Raw genomic sequence first — 20,518 nt, forward strand, 5'->3', positions numbered from 1 at the left:
TGTAGAATACACCTTAATGTCTCTTTTTGTCTTTACAGGTGATGGAATGCGGCGCGAGCAGAGGTGGGGCGAGCGTAACGCAGGTAAGTCGTTTTGCAACTAAGCGTTAGTAACCAATGTTCTTTGTCTTTGCAGGCCCAATGCCGGACGAGAAATGCAGAAAAAACGCCTTGGGTGCTGCCGATGGATCGGGTAAGTTGAAGCGCCAACCTTGCTTTTGCCTAACCTGTGCCTTTTGTTTTTGCAGGAGTTGCTGAAGACTGCAGATTGGTTCCAGCAGGTAATTTTCTTATTCACAGGATCCGGAGCTGAAGATTCCCTGGAGCTGACACGGTGAGCGTCCTGCTGCAGATGCAGAATAACGCGAAGCACGTTGCACCAATCGGGTGTGGTTTAAATAGCCCACAGGAGTGCTTAGGTGTCTCCTTCCACAGCCTCGCCCAGGTAAAATGAGTTCCTGCTTCCAGAAGGGTTCCAGCATCAATGATCCAGGGAGTGGTGCCTGCCCCACCCAGAAGAAAAAGTAGTCCCTGCCAGAAGAGAATGAAACATCATTCTGCTGGTAAGTAAGCAGCATGGTCTGCTGCAGGTAGGTCCACCCAAGCACTTTCACACTTGTTATGAGCCCGGCGCTTCCTGTGCCGGGACTGGTCCATTTTATGAGCCTGGCACCACCGGTGCCAGGACAGGGTCCAAAAGGTCCCCATTGGGACTGGCTGGCGCCGATGGTATATGTTATGAGCCTGCTTCCAAGGGTGTTGGGTTGGTCCTGACTCCTTGGAAGCAGTGGTCATGACAGAACTACTCGGTACTCTGCCTACTCATCCCAGAGGATGGAGAAGTATCTATCAGAGTGAGAATAACTCTGGGACTAAGTTTACTCCATTCTATGAAGAGTGCAATACCCATAAGTAGGAGAATCCAAGTGGAACCTGTCTTACTCATTACAACAAGACAGGAACTGATCACAGAAACAAACACAGTTGGTTGGGCTGCTATAATCATCCCAAAGAGAAAGTCAGTTTGTCAGACCAAGAGAATTTTGATGTGAAACATGTTGTTCAAGAGGAAGTAAGAAACCAGAGGAATACAACGAACCAAGATCAAGTAAAGGGCATTTTCCATTCCCCTAAAGTGTTGGAGAAAGGGAACATTAAAGCAACACTTGAAGAAATCAAAGTATGAAGGGATCAAAATCCCAAAACAACATGGAGACGAAGTTTCTCTATAAAAGTAAAAGGGGCCCCAGAAAGGTGGAGAAGTTCCAGAGAGGAACTAAACAAGTTAATCCAAGAAATAGCCAAGAACTATTTAAAAATAATCTACAAGGGCTGGAAAAGCCTATCCAGGAGCAGGGAGTCATTCTCTGGGAGTTTTATTTGTTTTCTTTAGTGGTATGGCCAGTATAGATTTGTTTTGAGACTGAGGACAGACTGTTTACTTTTTGAATTTCACTACTGATGATGAGCACCCTAGTTAGTTTTGTAAGGTAGAGAACCCCATAGAATAGAGCGTGAAAGGCTGTTTTCTTATATTTGAAATAAATTGCTTCTTAAATATGCCAAACATTGATCGGTCTCCTTCTTCTGAGCTGCCACAGTATATTCAGTGCTAAGTTAATTTGGATGCCACATTGAGGTGGGGGGGTGCTCTAACAATGTGGTGTGGCCTAAAGGTAGCACTGTCTGACCAAAAGAATGGACTATTCCCTGGCCCAGCTCTTGGAGAACGTATCTCAGTCTCAAAATTCTGTTAGGATACCCTACACAGTATCCAGTCTTTGTGTATGGTTTGTCAATTAAAATGTAAGTCGGTTTAATACAGCTCTTGCTTTTCCCCCTGTCTGGGGGACGGGTTGATAATAACTCTTGCTTTATATTATCCTCTCTTGAAAACTGGTTGAATCTCTCCAGGATCAGTTCAGCTTTTACCAGTAGTAAAAATCCCTTTTTACTTTTGCATGTATTCTCTTTTATCCCACCTCTTGTGGCACTTGTACTCCCCAAAGTCCCCCCCCCCCTCTGTGGTAGGATTGTTGTCTCTCAATTCAAACACTTTTGTACATTTATTGGCTTCCCCAGCATGGATACCAAGCACATTTATTCTTTTGGCTCCTTGGTCCACAGGACGTGTGTCATATACTTCTCTCAATTTCTGACACTGAACACGGCTTCCCCAACCCTGACATATAATGTTTGTATTTTTTACTCTTTTTAAATGGTGCCACAAGCCTGTTCCATTCTTTCATTCTATTGGTGACTTCTCCGGCCTTGATGTGCGATATTCGCAACACTCGCATTCCAGATGACCTGGTTTTTGTGCTTGTTTTCTGTTTCCCAGTGTTTCATACTAGGAATGGTTTTGGCAATCTGTGAGCCCACAGCTTATTGCCTTCGCTTCCGTCCTCATGGCGGGAGCATTCGCCTCCCCGTTATTGCTCGTTCTGTGTGGAGCTTGGAGACTGAGGCTCTTTGCTTGTTTGTCTGGTTTCAGCGTTGTTTGCTCAGCACCCTGGCCACCACTAAGTGTTAGTGGTCGCATCACCCGAAAAGACAGTTTGCTTCCTGTGTAGGCTCCTTTTCTGCTTGGAGCCTCCCGCTTGGTCAGCGTACTCGCTTTGCAGCCTCCCGCTAGTGGGCCTCACTCCCGCTATGTCACCACTGGCTCTCTGGCTGTGTGTTGCTCTGCCCCTCGTGGGCGTGTTTCCAGAAGCTTGCCTCTCCATACAGTGGATTTTCCTCCCTGCATAGGATTCGGGCACAGTTTCCCCAGCCTCGCTCCGTGCACAGTTCTTACTCTGTGCACACGTCATTACGATAAAAAAAGGTGTGTCCTCCTTTCTCTATGGCGGCCCTCGGATAACAGTCAGCATTACCTGAAGCCAATAGGGTGAAAGGAGGATTGCTGGTAGTAAAAATATGAGAACACTCAGTTCTTTCCAGTCCCATGTATGTAGACAATGTAGTCCTTTCAGGGAGGTCCTTATTGGACTGGGAGTTCTTGTCCCCTAGAGGGGACTCGCTCCCAGTGAGGTCCCACTTGCCCAGACCCCTCGGGAGGGTCTTCCGGAGCAGGCTCACCTCCCTAGCCTCACGGGGGGTGGCTCCCCTGTGAGGAGAAAAGACAAATTGTCCAGTTTTGTCACAGAACACAGGAATGACCACAGAAATGTGTTTTTGAAATATGTTGCTGAACGTGATTCAAGCATGAAACCTTTGAGCATGTAATGCACACTGGGCTCTTTGCTATTTTCATCTATCGCAACACTTGAGCTAACAGTAACATATAACAGCCATACGTACTAACGTGTGAGGCTTGAGTTCCTAGGGGGAGCCACCCGCATTGAGGCAAAGTGGGTGAGCCCCTTAAGCAAAACGCTGTTTAGGGGTTTGGGAAAGCAGGACCTAACTGGGGGTGACTTCCCTTTAGGGGACATGGACTCCCTTTCCCATGGGGAACTCCCTAAAGAAAAAGTATTATCTGCTTACATGTGAGTAACTAATATGGACAAAACTACTACGTGCTGGACTTCAAAGAATGGTGAATTTTCCATGCGTTTAACATCCTGTGATGAACGGTATGCCCCATCTCATTACAGGAATGAGTATAAAGAACCAGTGACGCTGGAGTGGAGGAGGAGAGACCACAGGCAGAGGCAATGCTCTGACGTAGCTACGTCAGAGAAGAGCCGAGCCACACTGAACCAGCGGTGGTGCGGAGGAAGGTGAATGTCAAAGATGCTCCATGCACACGGAGCGGGGCAGGGCTGGAGAAGTAAGAGCAGTCCCCACCGAAACCTATATTGAGGCACGGGCAGAGTAACAGCTTTGGAAGCAAAGGAGAATAAGCACGCCAGGAAAGCAACAACTGCTTGTACCCAAGCAAGATGGATGGAAAGCCATGGGCTACATCACTGCTGCTGAAAAGTCCCACACTACTTGGAGAAGACCCTATTATAAGGCTGCCCATATCAAAGAGACATATAAAGGGAGAGAGCAAGTCGGGAGAAAAGAGAGACTATCCCACGAAGCCACGGGAGCCAATATTTCCCAATAAAAGAAATAAGGAACAGATAAGTGGAAAACACAGAGGCACCCAATTTCTGAATGTTGGAAAGTGAAGCACGAATAAGTGGTGGAAAGGGATCAGGGAAACCCACCAGTTTAAGACGCTTGGACATTGTTTTCTCAGAAACTTAAGACTTTTTGTGTTGTGTGGAGATTTGGAGAACTTTTGTGAACTGTGGATTGATTGACAAGAACATTTTCTTTTGGAAGAACTATTAGGCGATTTGAACACTGGAATTAAAGTCATGGGAAGGCCCTTGGAATACCCAAATAGACTTTCTCAGAAAATCAAGAGTCTAGTGCACTCTTAACTATTTTTGTTACTTTTATCTATAAGTGGTGGGGCCAGTTAGCTGATTGCTTTGGACAGAGGACTATTTTCAACTAGCACCTTAGTTTAGTTTGTTAGACAAACAGGGAATCTCCCTCTAGCAATGGGGTCAGTGAGGCATTTTCTTTTAATTTAAATAAAATCAAGTGAAAAGTCAATCGAAACCTATGTCCTCTGGTCCGAGTGCTTCTTCTGGCTTAGAACACCGCCCAGCCCATGCAGCGCTGAGAAACCCAGCATCCCACGAAGGGAAGAGAATAGTGAGAACCTGAGAGACCAGCTGAAGAGGCAAAGGGCACACGTCCGCTACCAGAAAGACAAGAGACAAAAACACACTGGAGTGGTGATCCTGAAACCGAGCGCTCACAAGAGGGCAAAATCTACAACTATAGTCAAACAGTTTGAAGGACCAGCTAGCCCAGCTAGGGTGGAGAAACAAAGAGAGACTGAAAAACCCAGGCGGTTTGAACAAGAAGAAATGTCCACGCAGGGAACCAAACGCTTCTGTAGCATGCAATGTATCGATCTACAGACAGAAATACTGCAAGCAAAATCTGAACTGTTGGAATTAAGCAGGACATTGGTAGAGGGGGTCAGGAGTCCCCTTTTTCTAGAAAGCCAAGAAGTATATCAAACTTGTTTGAACTTTATTAGCTGGCCGACGCCTGAACCAAAAGGGAGACCCTGAGCCAGAATTGAGCGGGGCCAAGCACCAGCCAACCCAAGCCAAGAAAAGGGGCATAAAACACTACTTTAGTCTAAGTGTAGTTTTCTTTATTGTACGTGGTAGGGTCAGTCAGGATAAATAGGTCTCGATCGAGGACAAAGTTTATTTTGTAAGACGTCCTGATGAGCACCCATTTATTTTAGAGTCTAGGGAACTCCATCGCAGAATTAGTGATAGGATAGGCATTTCTTTACCTTACTTTATTAAAGCAGAGTCATGTGGAAATATGTCGTCTTGTCCATCTCCTATGACTCACTCGCCCCAAGACACAATCCCTTTAAGAACATTAAATTATAGTAAACGCCACAATATTTTACAAGAATGTCAAAGGCAACGTTGAAAAAATAGGAGAGATTTTATTTTGCTTGGACATCAATTTAAATTTTGGGTGGATCGCTAGCTGCCCATCTCCCTTTGATCCTTGCCAGGATCATCAATCCCTCTGTATGCTGTCTTATATACAATCTCTTGACTTTCATAACTCATGAATCTATGCCAGTGTCTTTTACACTTTGAGTTCCGTCAATGATATTCTCTTGGGTCTGTCAGCACTTTATTTTTGGGTTTGTTGGCGTTTCTGGACTACAACTTCCAGTCTGCAATTCTTATTTGTCTTGATAGACCTCACTGTGGCACTGATTTTACCTCATTGATTTATTAGTCTTTCAGCAACCTTACTTGCAGTAAGTCTCTGGAATTGTTTTATCAGTTTTCTAAACGGGCAATGTTTCTGTAAGTCGCTTGTGTTTATCAGCACTTCTCCGCTAGTGTTTTGATGGGATTGATTCACAAGTCTATGTTCCTCTGCTTCACTTGAATTGGTCAACAATCTGCACAAGTTTGCTGGAGAGATTAAGCTACAATTGGCAATAAGCAAGGTTCCTCAGGTGAGTTTGAGACAGTGAATGCTTTCACGCTTGCTTTGAATACCAAATCTCAGAAGGTCATTCTTCTCTGATTCACTTGCCCTAGTCATCGTTTCTAGGCTCAAACCTGGGCATGGTTACTTTTTAAGTGATCCTCCAAACATTTTGGATTCAAACTCCTGTGATTCTTCACCGCTGACTAGGGCTGATGGTAGTGGATGTCCAAAACATCTGGGGGGAGAGGGAACTTTGAGTAACCATGCTAAAACTGTACCTTCTACTAGGCAATTCTCTGAATCCCTTCTCCCCTCCTCCCAATATCCTTCTTTGACCTGTGAGGGGTCAGAAATGAGTCTGACACAAGGCATTCATATTTTCAAGTAAAACCTTTATTGAAACAAAAACGGGTTGGGAAACTGCCTAACTGGCCCTATTCTAAGAGGAATTTCCATACCTAAAAATCAAAACTAAGGATCAGTCTGTCAGGAAGTCAGTTAACTGAAAAGCTGTCCTTGTGTCCAAAACATCCTATCCTAACCCTCTCACTAAAACAAAACAAGAAAAAGGGCGCAAGGAAATGTCTTTTTCTTTGTGTTGGCAAAAAGTGTTCAAAATCAAAACTGTAATAATGACTCCCACAAAAATGTTCTCCAAGGTAAAGACCCTTGGATGAACCGGGTGGTTCCCTTGCCCTGGTTTCTTGAACAGGATGACAAAAGTTCCACTTTATTCAATAGTTCCTTTAGTTCTTCACTGGACTTACAAAGTTCTTATTTAAATCACAAGTTTTGCAACAGTCTTTCTGTAAGATTTGTGCCTTCACTCTGCAGATTGCCTGGTGTATTCCCCTGCCATGGCATATTCATTCAGTCTCATCCACCTGGTATACTCTCATGCCAAGAATCTTTTCATAGCCTTTACTACCAGTTGTAAGAGATACTGAATAGTAGAACCCGATTTTGTGCGCTCTATTTGTTAGTACTTTATTTTTCTGATTTGCTGTAAATCGTTCGCTTTGCTTAGTTATAAATTTAGACCAAAGTCCTCATGTCATTTTTCCCACGTTTTTTAATTATTTGTTGTCAAACTGTTATTGAATGTTTTGATTTTCTCAAAATGAATAAACCCTCTACATGTGTTTCACTGTCGTTAAACTGTCTGACAGATCTTCAGGAGGGATAGTCCCGTGTTGGACTCTTGTTTATAGACAACTGAAATCTAATGAAAAGAAGGAACAAAATAAAGTAAAATGATTGCTAATCATTTTCTTCTAAAAATAATTTCTTTGTACAGATTACTTGTCTAGTGATGCTAAAACGTATAACCAGGTCAAAAGTAGAAAAACAAAAAGTTAAATTTTAACATACTTAATGCATTTGTGCTTCATTTCTTCATTCTTTTAACACAGCCCATCATACACATTTGTGAAATGGCATTTTGTACTTATTATTGTGTACTAGCTTTTGTATGTAAATTCAATAGTTATGAATATATGTTTTTGTTAATGTTGCTTTCCTCTTTTGATTTGGACAAAGTTTACATTGGTTTCCAAATGTTCGAACCTGAGGGGAGGTAAGTTTTGTGGTCGCTTAGAAATGCAGTGTTAAGATTTGTATGCAGTTAGAGTTGCTCTAAACTGATAGGTTAAAAAATGCTCTTACCTTTATTTGTGTTTGCCTCGTTTTTGATGCTGAGAAAATGGCAAGGCCCGGCGTCTTCCTTACCGTTCCTAGTGTTCTGGAATACTAGAAAAAGGTCTTGCTGTCACGTATATATCCTAATCACGTGATAGCGAGCCGCCATCTTAGATAGGGGTAGTTGCATCGGTTACGCTGCAGTTTTCATTTACTTTAGAAATCTTTATTTACTTAGAGTTCACTTTGTATATGCTAGGCCTATATTATTTTGGTCTTTCTTAATTACTTGGTGAATTTTAAGTCGGGCTCGTGATCACGTGTGTTTTCTAATCACGTAACCTTCGGTCCGCCATCTTGGAACTGGTTGTATGCATAATTTTAGATGGAAAAAAGGTAACCAGAGAATTGTAATCATAAGGTACAATGATTTGGTATATGGTGTAAAAGAATGAAGAATTAACATATTACTGGTGTTCCAAAAAGTCCTTAGATAGCTCATAGTTTTACTGCGTGGTGTACTTGTCTGCCAGGACCTTTCTTAATTGATTCACAGTTCCTTCATTATACAAAAATTGCTTATTCCGTGAGGTACTTGGTATATTTGCCTAAGGTAGCACTTTGTCCAACTCCCCCTTGCATTGGGGTTTGTTTGTTACTTTGTCTTGACTGTATTCAAATATTCTTCTTATGCTCTTCATCATTAACAAGCTCATCGGAAAGCCCCCGGGTGCCCCAGTTGCCTTGGGTCAACTCACTGGTCTTGTCCTGCATTTCCGACTCTGCCCATGCCTTGGTTGAACAGCTGCTTCGTTCGCTTTCCACTCTGGAGTTAGTGGAGGTCTCTCGAGCGTTCTGTGCGGCTCTGCGGTCACACGCTGGCTTCCTCTCTCTTTTTGGATGGATAGGCTTCCTTGGTTGCTGATACGAGATCCAACAGTCTAGCTTTACTACTTACCCCTCAAGCTAAGTTGGAGATTGTGGTTCAGGGCACCTTCACTTATGATGCTCCGACAAGTTGGAATTCTTTACACCCGGACCTGAGATTGTCAGTCTCTTATGAAATTTAAACAAGGACCAAAAACCCTTGTTTCATTAATTGATTGCCATGAACACTGACTGATTGCTATTTCGTTATATTCCCCTGTGTTTTTGTGTCTTTGTTAGTTTTGTCTAGCGCTACCATGCCCACTGGCTTGTCTTATGTGCTATATAAATAAATAAATACACTGCTTCCATGAGCAGCCGGACACCCAGGAGACTCTGCCCAGCTCCTTGCGTCTCCATGTCTTTTCCTCCTCGTTATCAGCGTCCCTCCTTCTCTCCTGTTAACCTTTTCTTTGTGTCTCGCATTCGTGAGCCTCCACCTGGAGTGGCCCGTCCTCTCATACACTGCTCGACTTTGGAGTGCGGATGCCACTTTAAATGTCTCGCGCACTGTAGGCTTTGAAAAACAACTAGCCTGCGAGTTGTACTTTAGGAACTGGTCAGTTTGCACAAACTCTCTCATCCTCCTCCTCCTCGTCTCAGTAACTGATTATGGGAGTTGGAGTCTGTCAGTGTCATTGGGCTTCTACTTCTCAAATGGTTTTCCTTTGGATGTTTACAATAAGGCATATTAGAAACAGAAGGTGGTATGTTTGAGTTATGGGTGTTTGGTTCAAAGGTGGAGGGAGGCCTGTCTAGAATGGCAATAGGCCATTAGAAACCTGGGTATCAAAGGGTCTTCCTCATGGGAAAGGGGTGGGGATACAGCATATTGACCAATATGGCCAAACCCTCTCTACGGTAGTTGTCTCTTCACGTGTGATCCTCCCTCATAAAATCACCCCAGGGTCAGGATCAGGTAGTGGATGCCGTCCCCTGGCCACATGGGAGGAGGTTACCGCCGAAGAATCAGTCATGACTCCATTGGATTCATTAGACCTCTGTTACTCTCTGGCATCTAGCCCCATCTTGTTTTTAAATGTGCTATGTTTATTAATGTATGTACCTAATGCAGCCCACCTGATTAAAGGCGGGAAGCCCGTAATGTTGTGGGATGAATAAGGAGCATTTTCCAATTTTTTGTATTGCTTTTCAGTAGCCAAAATAAAAAAAAAAAGATTCTTTGGATTGTTGACACAAGCTGTAACGAGTGGGCAACTGGATGAAACCTGTTTGATTTTGAAACATTTGAACTAGAGGTCTCCCTCGTCTTCTCTCCCCACTCTCTCTGCCTCTCAGTTTTATAGTATTCAGGACTTTCTCCGGCACTCACCTTTTCCATGTCAGAGACATTTGGTGAATGGATTTTCTCTCAGGCATGACACAAGTCCACCTTTGAAAATAGATTGCTGAGTTTTGATGCATTAATAACACTTACAGCTATGCTGCTTGTTAAGAATGTTGCTAGGGATACACTCTAATGTCTTTTTAGTGTATACATCTGGATGCAGCAATGAGAGGAAGGGCGAAGCAATGCTTCTGCTAGTACTGGAAATGTACACATGCCATGGAGCTTGTGTGCCCTATTTTTGTTTAAAATATATTATAATACAACCTTGTTTCTGTCTTATGGTAATGCCCACGAAATGACGATAGCAGATTTCTGCAATGAGAGCATTTCACTGTATGTGCGCCAGCATATGAACCTTAGAACATATGGGATCGCTGCGCATTTACCCTTGTGCTCACAATGGCCTTTATTTATTCCTTCAAGTTATATAGTTTAATAAACATTGTGAGAGGTCAGGTTTTTGAAGAATATTTCCACCAGTCATGCAAGAGAACATTTTATGCGTGTCAAATAGGAGTGACTGCCTATTAATTAATAGGCTGAGAAGTGTTTGCACGTGAACTTGTATGACCACAAAACAAATACATTGCTAATGTCAAAGCCCCTATATCACTTTGAATATGAAGATAGCAACCTTATGTTTTCATTCCAGGTGAGTCAAGTCCAACTCGTCGGGAAGCTGTGAAAAAGAAGACTGCCGAATACCTTCTTCGAGCAGAAAGAATTTCCAGCATATGTGGAAAGCCTTTATCTGAAGATGGATCTGTTTCTGGGGTAGGTGATTTAGCACCATTTCATCCAACTAGTTTCTTCCATGTTCAAGAGAATATTTCCTAATGTAAAAGAAATACATTTTCTAACACTAAACTAATTTCACAGGTACTCAATTGGAGGATCTCATGTTCTTTCCTTCTGAAGCACTAATTAAATATGTAAAAAACCTAAAGATTACGTAACTAAGTGGCACTTGTGAATGTAGACAATAACCATGCTTGTATTGGTTAAACAATCTCAATCAACCTTACTCATTACTACAAACAACATGTGTTCTAATTATTCTTTGTTTTAAATCATTCTAAAACAGTAAGTATTACATTAAAAAATCAAGTGCTGCCCTATTGAACTCACCATGCAGGGGAACCCATCGAGTAGGAGGACATGCTGACCCTGATGCCCGCATACATGGTACAATGGGAAGCGGACCTGGGACACCCGATTGAGGACCACAACTGGGTGCAATAGCATCCAAACAGCGATGCTAAACAAAATAGACCTTCTTCAAAATAAAATAGCAGAACACCTCAAGGCTCTGCACCCCCAACAGACCCTCTCCGTCAATACCGCTAAAGATAAGCACACCTCCAAATTCAATTTTTCTCCAATCACCGAATCAGATGCTCTCCACATCCTCAAACAGCTGAAACCATCTCAATGTAAAGGCGATATATGCCCCCCCAACATCATTAAAGAGTGTGCGGCACCCCTCACACCGATCATCACAGCATTCATCAACGCCTCATTCAAGACGGGCAAAGTCCCTGACAGCCTTAAAGAGGCGTGGGTGCGCCCGCTCTTAAAGAAACCAACCCTGGATCCTGCCCAACCCAACAACTACCGTCCCATTACAACGGTTCCATTTCTTCTAAAAATCTTAGATAAAGCTGCACACATGCAGATACAGTCCTACCTGGAAAACAACCCTGTCCTAGGTAAAAGGCAGTCCGGATTCCGCAAAGGTCATGGCACTGAAACCGCTTTACTAGATCTGAAGAACCAAATTACCCTCATTTTAGATAAAGGCAAACCGGCCCTTCTGCTCCTCCTAGACATCTCGGCGTCATTTGATTTAGTCGATCATGCCATCCTCACGAACCATCTCACTCAGGCCGCACATTTCTCCAAACAAGCCACAAACTGGATCACCTCCTTCCTCGAAGGAAGAGTGATGAAAGTGTTTTCCAATATAGCTAACGCAGAGCCTACTACCATCAGGTATGGAGTCCCTCAGGGCTCATGTACGGCTCCTACCCTCTATAATCTTTTTACCAAACCTCTCTTCGATAAACTGGATGCACTTGGGATCACATACACCAACTACGCTGACGATACCCAAGTACTCCTCCCGCTCACAGGACTCTACCACCAGGACGCAGCCACCCTCCAGAATATATACGCCACCATCCAAGCATGGATGGCCACGAACGGCCTATGTCTTAACGGAGATAAGACCGAAATTCTCATCCTTGGTCAAAAATCCACTCTCACGAACCTCGACCCACTCTACACCAACTTCTGCATAGACAACTGTGTCATCCCAGTTCTACCTTTTGTTAAAACACTAGGAGTCCACATTGACGCCTCACTTTGCATGGACAAGCAAGTGAACTCCATTGTTCCTGCCTCCGCCCTGAGCACTAAGCTCATTAATGCCATCAAACCTTTCCTAACCAAAGATAATTGCCTTTCTATTGCCAGAGCCACCATTGGAGCCAAACTAGATTATTGTAATGTGCTATTGGCTGGCACCTCCAACTCCAATCTCAATAAACTCCAAACAACACAGAATAATGCACTAAGAGCAGCTCTCAATATACCAAAAAGGGACCACATCGCGCAAGCCAGAAAGGCAGCACACGGGCTACCTGTCAAAGAGCGCATTACATTCAAAATACTTACCACCGCACACAAATGTATCAACCTGTCTGCACCCTCATACCTGTCAGATACGCTAGCGAGATCTCACTCCACCAGACCAAATAGGCAATGCCACACCAACCAACTTAGGGTCCCACGCATCAAACGAGTTAGAGCAGGTGGAATAAGCTTCCCCTACATTGCCCCTAAGCTATGGAACGCACTACCTAGCATGCTCAGAGCAGAAACCTCCCTCACTGCCTTCCGAAAAAAACTGAAAACCACCTTGTTTAACTAATTCCTCTTCCTTTGTGTCATTTACTCTCTCCTCCTCCTCTCCTCTCTTCTCCTCCTCTCCTGTAACTACTATTCTTCTCTTGCACCTAAGTAATGACTTCACTGTATGTACAACAAGTCATTTTCATATCTGTAACAAGAGCAACGATGCCCTCTGGGCTGCCTGTGCGCTAAACAAATGCGAATAAATAAATAAATAAATCTGGACAAGAGGCTACTTACTCCTCCTCGCTATATGTCACAAATAGAGAATGTGCCCTTAAGCTGCTCCTCCGCTGGTACTACCCTTGGTGCGACTCCATTACATCGAGAAGGCACTAGACCCACAATGCCAGCACAAATGCGGGCAGTGGGGCACCTACCTGCACATGTGGTGGGATTGCCAGGTTGTCCAATCCTTCTGTGACCACAGCCTCTACACCATCGAGGCCATCATCTCGATTCCAAAAACATCTGAGGTGGTCCTTTTGGGCTCCCCGGTTCAGGGGACATATCCAAGAGAAGGGGGCGACAGCCAAACTTATCACGCAGAAGAATCACAATTGCCCGTACTTCGAAGTCCTCAGAGGGCCCAACGTTAACTCTTTTTGGTGGATTTAGATATGGGACATCCTGGTGGTGGAGAAGGTTACTGCTGCCAGGGAGGCCCACGTGCACAGGTTCACGAATATTTGGGCCCCACTACTAGAATACGACAGGGATTTCCCAGCACAAACACACAAGCCCCACTTGTCTCAGTTGACCCTGCAGGACAATACAGATCAAGGGGAGGGTGGAGACCCAGTAGTAAAATAAAGGGGGCAAGTGGGTTGAAAAGGAAGGTGAACATACAAAGGGGAGGGGTGATTCTTCTTCCATCCAAGCATGAAATTTCATTTTACTTGTTTTATTGCATTGTCTTTCCCATGTGTGCTACGGTACTAAAATAAGTGTTAAAAAGAAAAAACAAGTGCTACCTTACTTAAGATGTATTCCTAAATTTGCACTTTTATATAGTAGTTCAATTGTATCAAAAAGTCATATTTGTCTAAATCAAATAACTCTACTTCACCAAAAATTGCCAAACAGTAACAAGTTCTTTTTTTTCAAACAATGGCCTACATGGGTTTGAGTCCTATTGTGGTATTAATTTATAGACTAAGAAAGTGTGGTTGAAATGAAGATATTGAACTCAGACCAGGGCATGCGAGAATAAGTAAACTTTCATTATGGGGGAAAAAAGACCCTCACTATCCCTAACTTCTAAGAGGGGTTTCCCTGCCTCAAACTAATACTAAAGGATCCGTCAGAATGTCCTTCAAAATCAGACTCCACCGCCATGTGTCACAACTTGCTTCTATGCCTTACACTACAACTAAAGAATACTCCAATAGAACATTCCTTCTTTAGGAGAATGACTCCCTTCTCCTGATATTCGGGTAGTATTCAAAGAAATGTTTTCTTGCACAAAGGGTGCCTGGTGAATGACTCCCTTCCCCTGGCTTGCTGGTTCCACACAATGTTAGCACAACTCGATGTTCTGAACCAGGTGAATGACTCCCTTCTCCTGGTATTGATCTATACAGTTCACAGTGAGGCCAGGGGGAATGACTACCTTCCCCTGGCATCTTTTGAATATATTCCAAGGGCTTTAGTTTATTCTCGAGGAGAATAATTCCCTTCTCCTGCTATTTGAAAAGCTCTTTTTCATGTCTTTCCACTTGATGCACATTTTGCGACTCTTTCTCTGTATTAGCAAAGTCCTAAACCCTATTTGGTGATCAAGGGACTTGTTTTCCGACGAGGAAGTCTTCCTTGGATGCCCAATTCACTTATGTTAGGGGTCCGAGACCCTTCTCTGGTGGTCATTGGTCTTATGCCGTCCAGTAGTTTTCTCATTACTGGATAGTGTGCCCACCCTGAGGCACTCTATACAGTTCTGTTCTCCAATATCCCTACAGCTGCCACTCCGATGAGGAACATTACATTGTGTCTCCCTCTCCGCTACCTCGTAACCCTACCGGGTCTTCTGTGTCTCCCTTTGCCTTCTCGTGGGATGCAGCACATCGCCAGTCCTTCCTGGGATAGGGTTCCTTGTCGACGGCTTCCTCTGCTCTTCTCATCTGTTTTGACGGTCCCAGTGCACCTCTGCAGTCCTTCGCTCCTCATGGTTTTAGCTTTGCTCTTGGACCCGCCGGTCCACCTTGTTACGATCACGCCACTGCTTCTTCCGTTCGGCCTTACAGTTTGGTCTGCTCCCGTCAAACCCATGATGGACTCTCGCAGCCTGCCGCTGGCGTCCACTGCAGTCTTTCTTCCGGACCTCACTCAGAGTTTAAAACTCCTGCGCTCCAGTGGGCTTCTGGTTTCCCTGCGATCGGACCCATTTTAGTCCATCTTCTCTTTCCTTTTTATCCCCGGGACTCTGCCCCGGCGCAGCATGCTCCCCTGTAGTCAATGGGCCTCATTCCGAGATTGGAGGCAGCCATGGCGCTAATAGCTCCATGGCTGCCTCCAATAACGGTACCGAGTCCGCCCTCATTCAGTGGGGACTTACCAGTCTAGTCGGACCTTTGCAGGACCGGTAAGTCCCCATTGAAAATACCATTCCCCATTCCCATTTGAGCCCCCATAAGGCTCAATGGGAATGGGGAAGGTGCAAATAACGGTACCCAATTTGCGGTACCATTATTTGCTCCCTGGACCCTTAGCGGGACCCACAAAGGGACCTCGGAATAGGGCGCAAAGGGATTACCGGCACCAGTGTCCTTAACGTGGCCGGTAATCCCTTTGCGCCAGCCTCGGAATGAGGCCCAATGTCTCTTTGGCATTCCTCATGCCTCTGGTGAGCTGCTTCGTGGCAGTACTTAAGTGTTGGCTATTCTTCATTCTTCTTGTTTTCTTCCTCATTACTACAAAAACACATGGGTTTACTCTACGTGAAATTGCTTGGGGTGGAAGGGGCGCTAGGGAATGTTGGGAAGTGAAATTGTTTGCCGGCCGCACCTCCCTAACCTCATGGGAAAAGGGCTCCTCCTTGGGGAGAAGTTACGACACCTTGCAAATCATCAAATAGTATAGATCTTATTAAACATATATTTTTCTTTTCTGTCTTGCACCGGTCTTTTTCTCCTTTTTTCCGTCCACATTACAAATTCTGTCAAATGATGTATCAAACGGTATGAAATGTTGGTATAATATACAATACATAGAAGTTAGGCCCTGAAGAAGTTCACAAATGTAAGGGATGAATTAATATCACAATAGGAGTGAATCACATACAGGTCTTTTTTTAGAATGATTAAAAACAAAGAATAATGTATTCCAAGATGGCCGCCACCTGGTGAAGTCACGCAACCCCTGCGCTCTGCACGGGCTGGGAAAATAAAACGTGAAATGAGCACTTTCTAAGCTCATATGAAATCTGGGTCCGCCTCAAAATGTGAGCGGTGAAGTGTAGGACACCACTGGCCTGAGTCCGATTTGGAGAGACATCTGATGCAGCGTGAGCACGGAAGTGCGGGGAGCCTTCAGTGTGTCTCCAACACGAAGCGGACGACCAAAAGGAAAATTATTGCGGAGCCCGAAACTGTACCAGCCAGAGGAGCAGCTCCAACCGCATCGCCCCTCCGGACCACATGGTTTGGAAACCGGACCTCACCGATTACAGACCCAGCCTTCCGGTCCAAGGCCGCAACATAGCTCGGGAGGGGGTGCATATGCAATTGCACAAACAGGGGTGCAGAGAAAAGTGACCGGAGGTGCCGCCATCCACCCGCTGAGCCGGGGGAAGCCAAAAGTGCATGCTCTGAAGGGAGGAGAGAACAGGGTGCCTCCCCCTCCACTTATAGCAACAGGGAGAGCATAAAAGAAATGAACCGGCACTGATGGCGCCACCAGCTTGACACGGCCGCTCCTGAGGGACACAAAGCAGCTGAATTTGAGGTACGGGGCATGCTCAACACACAGCATTATACACCACTGGCAGTTGGGGCGGGGAGAGCTCAGCCCCCCCCCCCTCCCTGTGAGTAAACCACCTTGACCGCAAGTGCATAGGAACAACGGGACCCTCCATAGGAATGGTGGTGGTGCTGAAAAGGCACCAACGCCCCACAACAAACACCCAGAAGTGCCAGCCCCAGGAGAATCCACAAGATAGAGGACCCGGGAAACTCGTTCTGCACCATACGGACCAGGGAAGCCCATAAATATTCAAAAGCACCATTAGAATTGGAACTGCGGATGCCCCCCTCGCAATAAGTGCGAGCTGAGCAGCTAGCCCACAGAGGTGGAGACGCATACACACATTAATCGAGCTACACGAATGCTTGGAAAGGTGGTTGCAACATACTAGAATTAGGAGCACCTGCCTATGGACATTCTCTGTACACCCTGCAGGTGTCAAAGGTCTTGCAGAAGATCATCCCATCAGCCCCACATATCTATTAGGAGTGCAAGCCCAAAGGGATCCACACCAGACTCCTCCGAAAAGCAATAACACCCTAAAAAAAAAAGGTGCAGCCAAAGAACATTGCATACAGTGCAAGCAACAGGGTTTACAACCAAGCCGAAGCCTAACCTAACCTGGACAACGTAACTCTCCCAAGGGAAAAATGGATAGAGGCACACACAGCTCACCCAAAAGCGCCCAGTTGGAATCATCCAGGGACCCATCAAACGGGGTCAAGACACAGATGCCAGGGACCAAAGCCAAGAACACCTCTGCAAAAGCCAAAGCCACAGCCAGGATACGAGGTGGACAACTGGAACACTGCTGTAGACAGCACCGGGAGGAAGGTCAACATAGGGGCAATGCAGAAGAAGCAAGTACCAAAGGAAACGCGGAAGAAAGCACGAAAATGGTCCTAAACAAGGAAGAACTGCAAGAATGTTTGAAGAGCAATGAAAAGTAGAATGATGGAATCCCATCAGAACCAATTAAGCACAATAAGAGAGGAACTAAGATCCTCCCTGCAAGAGGTGACGAAAGACATCACAGACCTAGGGGAAAAGGTGGATGCCACAGAACTGGGTCTCTCAGAGACAGCGGAAGACTCTAAACAGAATAGTATTCTCCTCGAACAGATCGCCAGAGCGACACATAACCTAGAACTGCAAGCAGAAGACCTCAAGAACCGATAGCAGGGATCCAACATAAAGGTCAAAGGCCTAGACGAAACAATAGGGGATAACGACTTGAAAGATACAATGCAACAATGCTTCAGCGGCATGCTCAATGGCACTCTACCAGAAGACATACTTATAAACAGAGTAAAAAGAGTGGGATCCAAGAGAAATGAACCCGGAGATAGGCCGAGAGACGTCCTAATGGCAATTACCTCATAATAAATGAAAGAGGAGATACTAAAGGCAGCACGAAAACAGACGGTCTCCATCACTGGAAATCAGATCCAATTGTTTAAGGACCTGGCACTTCCACGCTGCATAAAAGGAGACTGATGCAGCTGGTCACAAGGGCACTAATAGCCAAAGGAATCACTTACAAATGGGCATACCCTTTCGGATTACAGTTCACGTGGGAGGGTAAGCATCAGCGGATTTCGGCGTGCAAAGAAAGAATGACTCTGCAACAGATAGGAGGAAGAACCCCGGAAGAGCAGGGGAGCAAACCAAACTCAGAAATGGGAAGGATCCAGACAATAGGAATGGTCCTCAGACAATAAAAGAAGGCGAGGCAAAGAGCCCCTTCTAACGGGACCCAGACCAAAGTGAAGCCCAATGGAAGCAACACATGTACGCCTACGACGACAAGAGAAATTGGACCTTAGATCCGGACTGAGGAAAGGGTCAGAGGATGAACAGGGGAGATAACGAAAGAAAAGATGGAGAGAAGACAAAAGTAGGCCCGGGCGGGGAGTGGAAAGGGGGGGGGACATCTTGGAACCTAAATTCAGGATATGGACAGGTCCTGGCGAGGAGGACACTGGGGAAGACACCGGACCCAACGCTCCGAGGGAAACCCGGAGGAGGCTCAACAGAACCTAGGTCCCAAAAGAAGGGATGGGGAGGGAGGCGGGCGGGAGGGAGGCAAATTGAGGGGATAGTTAATTTTCAAGTTCGGTTATGTGAGGAAACCTTTGTGCTATGGTTTGCGACAAGACAGTATGTGCAGCACCGCAGGGGCTATGACTGAGTTGATGTCATAACCCTAAATGTACAGGGACTAAACTCGCTTTTGAAGCGGCGCTCCATTCTAGCACTATTACTAGTGCTCCAAACAGCAATTATCTTTTTTTACAAGAAACACACCTACTCCTGATAGATGAAAGAAGCATGACCCAAAGAGCATTCCCTAGACAATACTTTGCTTCAGGGGGAAGAAATCTAAAGGGGTGGCAGTCGTACTAAGTGCCAGAGTAACGTTCAAGAAACGGGCACTGTACAGAGACAAGGAGGGCAGATACCTACTCCTCAAGGGTACATTAAACGAAAAAACATACAAACTAATCACAATATACGCCCCAAATGAAAGACAGGACCTGATCCTGGGAGAAATATTGCAGAAACTGGGGGGCTGGTGCGAAGGCCAAATCATAATTGGGGCAGGCTTTTACTGTGTGATGGATCCCGCCCTGGACAAAACTCTTCCTCCTACGGCCACCGATGGAAGAAATAGGCAGCCACTGGGCAAACTGTTCAAGGGCTTGGAGGTAGTGGAAACATGGAGATTCTTCCACGAGCAGGAAAAAGAGTTTACCCATTACTCGGCAGCCCACAGAGGGTATTTAAGAATAGATATGATTCTGGTCTCAGCCACATTGATCCCACAGGTAGACACCGTTCAAATAGGAGTCCAGTAGCTCTCCGATCATGCTCCAGTTTTAATGCGAATAATCCCAATAAAATAGATGCCCCGAATCCGTAAAAACTGTAGACTGAACGAAATGATACTCTGAGACATCGCCCTTAGAGCACACATGGAGAAAGTATTGAATAATTGTTTCCAAGATAACGATAATGGGGAGACAAACTGGGGGGTAAGTTGGGATGCGGGGAGGGCGGTCATCCGAGGAGAATTTATAACGCAGGCCACAGCAGATACACGAGAGAGAGGGCTCATCAGGCGGAAACTCGAGATAGAACTACAGGAGGCGGAAACACAGCACATGGCTAGGCAAACAAGTAAAACATTGAGAGCCCTTCGTAAGGTGAGAGCTCAGTTTGAAACTCACGTGGCGGACCATACCTCACTATCACTATTACACACCAAGCAGACATATTATGTGCATGGGGGGGGTAAGCTAATCGATTCCTTGCAGCCAACCTAAACAAACAAAGGTCCCGTAACTATATTGTGCGGCTCAAAAACCTAAAAGGGGAACCACGCACATCGGAGGAGGAAAAGTGAGATATAATTAAGAAGTTTCATCAGGGTCTTCTCGAAAAGGAAAACCTCCCCCCACAGGCACAAATAGACTACATGTCGAAACTCGCCCTGCCCCAAATAACTGAAGAAGACAACCTTAACCTACTAGCCCCCATTACGGCACAAGAGATAAGTGATGCCATAACACACTTGCCTACGAACAAGACCCCGGGCCCCGATGGGCTGGGGAACAGATATTACAAAACGTTCCGGAACCAGCTACTGGGCCCACTAACAAAACTTTTCAATCACATAAGGGAAAGCGGAACAATTACGCCCGACATGGGAAACTCAACCACAGTCCTGATTCTTAAACCG

General features: G+C 45.3%; 1 protein-coding gene across 6 annotated transcripts in view; it reads left to right on the forward strand.

Moving 5' to 3' along the window:
• RPS6KC1 (ribosomal protein S6 kinase C1) overlaps positions 1-20,518 on the forward strand; it is a 1,976,431-nt gene that overhangs the window by 951,094 nt on the left and 1,004,819 nt on the right. For all 6 annotated transcript variants that reach the window (XR_011268209.1, XM_069608548.1, XM_069608550.1 and 3 more), the window contains one exon: positions 10,556-10,677. Coding sequence is in view for 5 of the 6 variants with exons in the window: in XM_069608548.1 (XP_069464649.1) it covers positions 10,556-10,677 (122 nt within the window). In the remaining variant the exon portion in view is untranslated. The remainder of the gene's footprint in view (positions 1-10,555; positions 10,678-20,518) is intronic.

This window comes from Ambystoma mexicanum, chromosome 4q (genome assembly GCF_040938575.1).
Source record: "Ambystoma mexicanum isolate Mex_15411 chromosome 4q, UKY_AmexF1_1, whole genome shotgun sequence".
In the NCBI taxonomy this organism is placed as follows: domain Eukaryota; kingdom Metazoa; phylum Chordata; class Amphibia; order Caudata; family Ambystomatidae; genus Ambystoma; species Ambystoma mexicanum.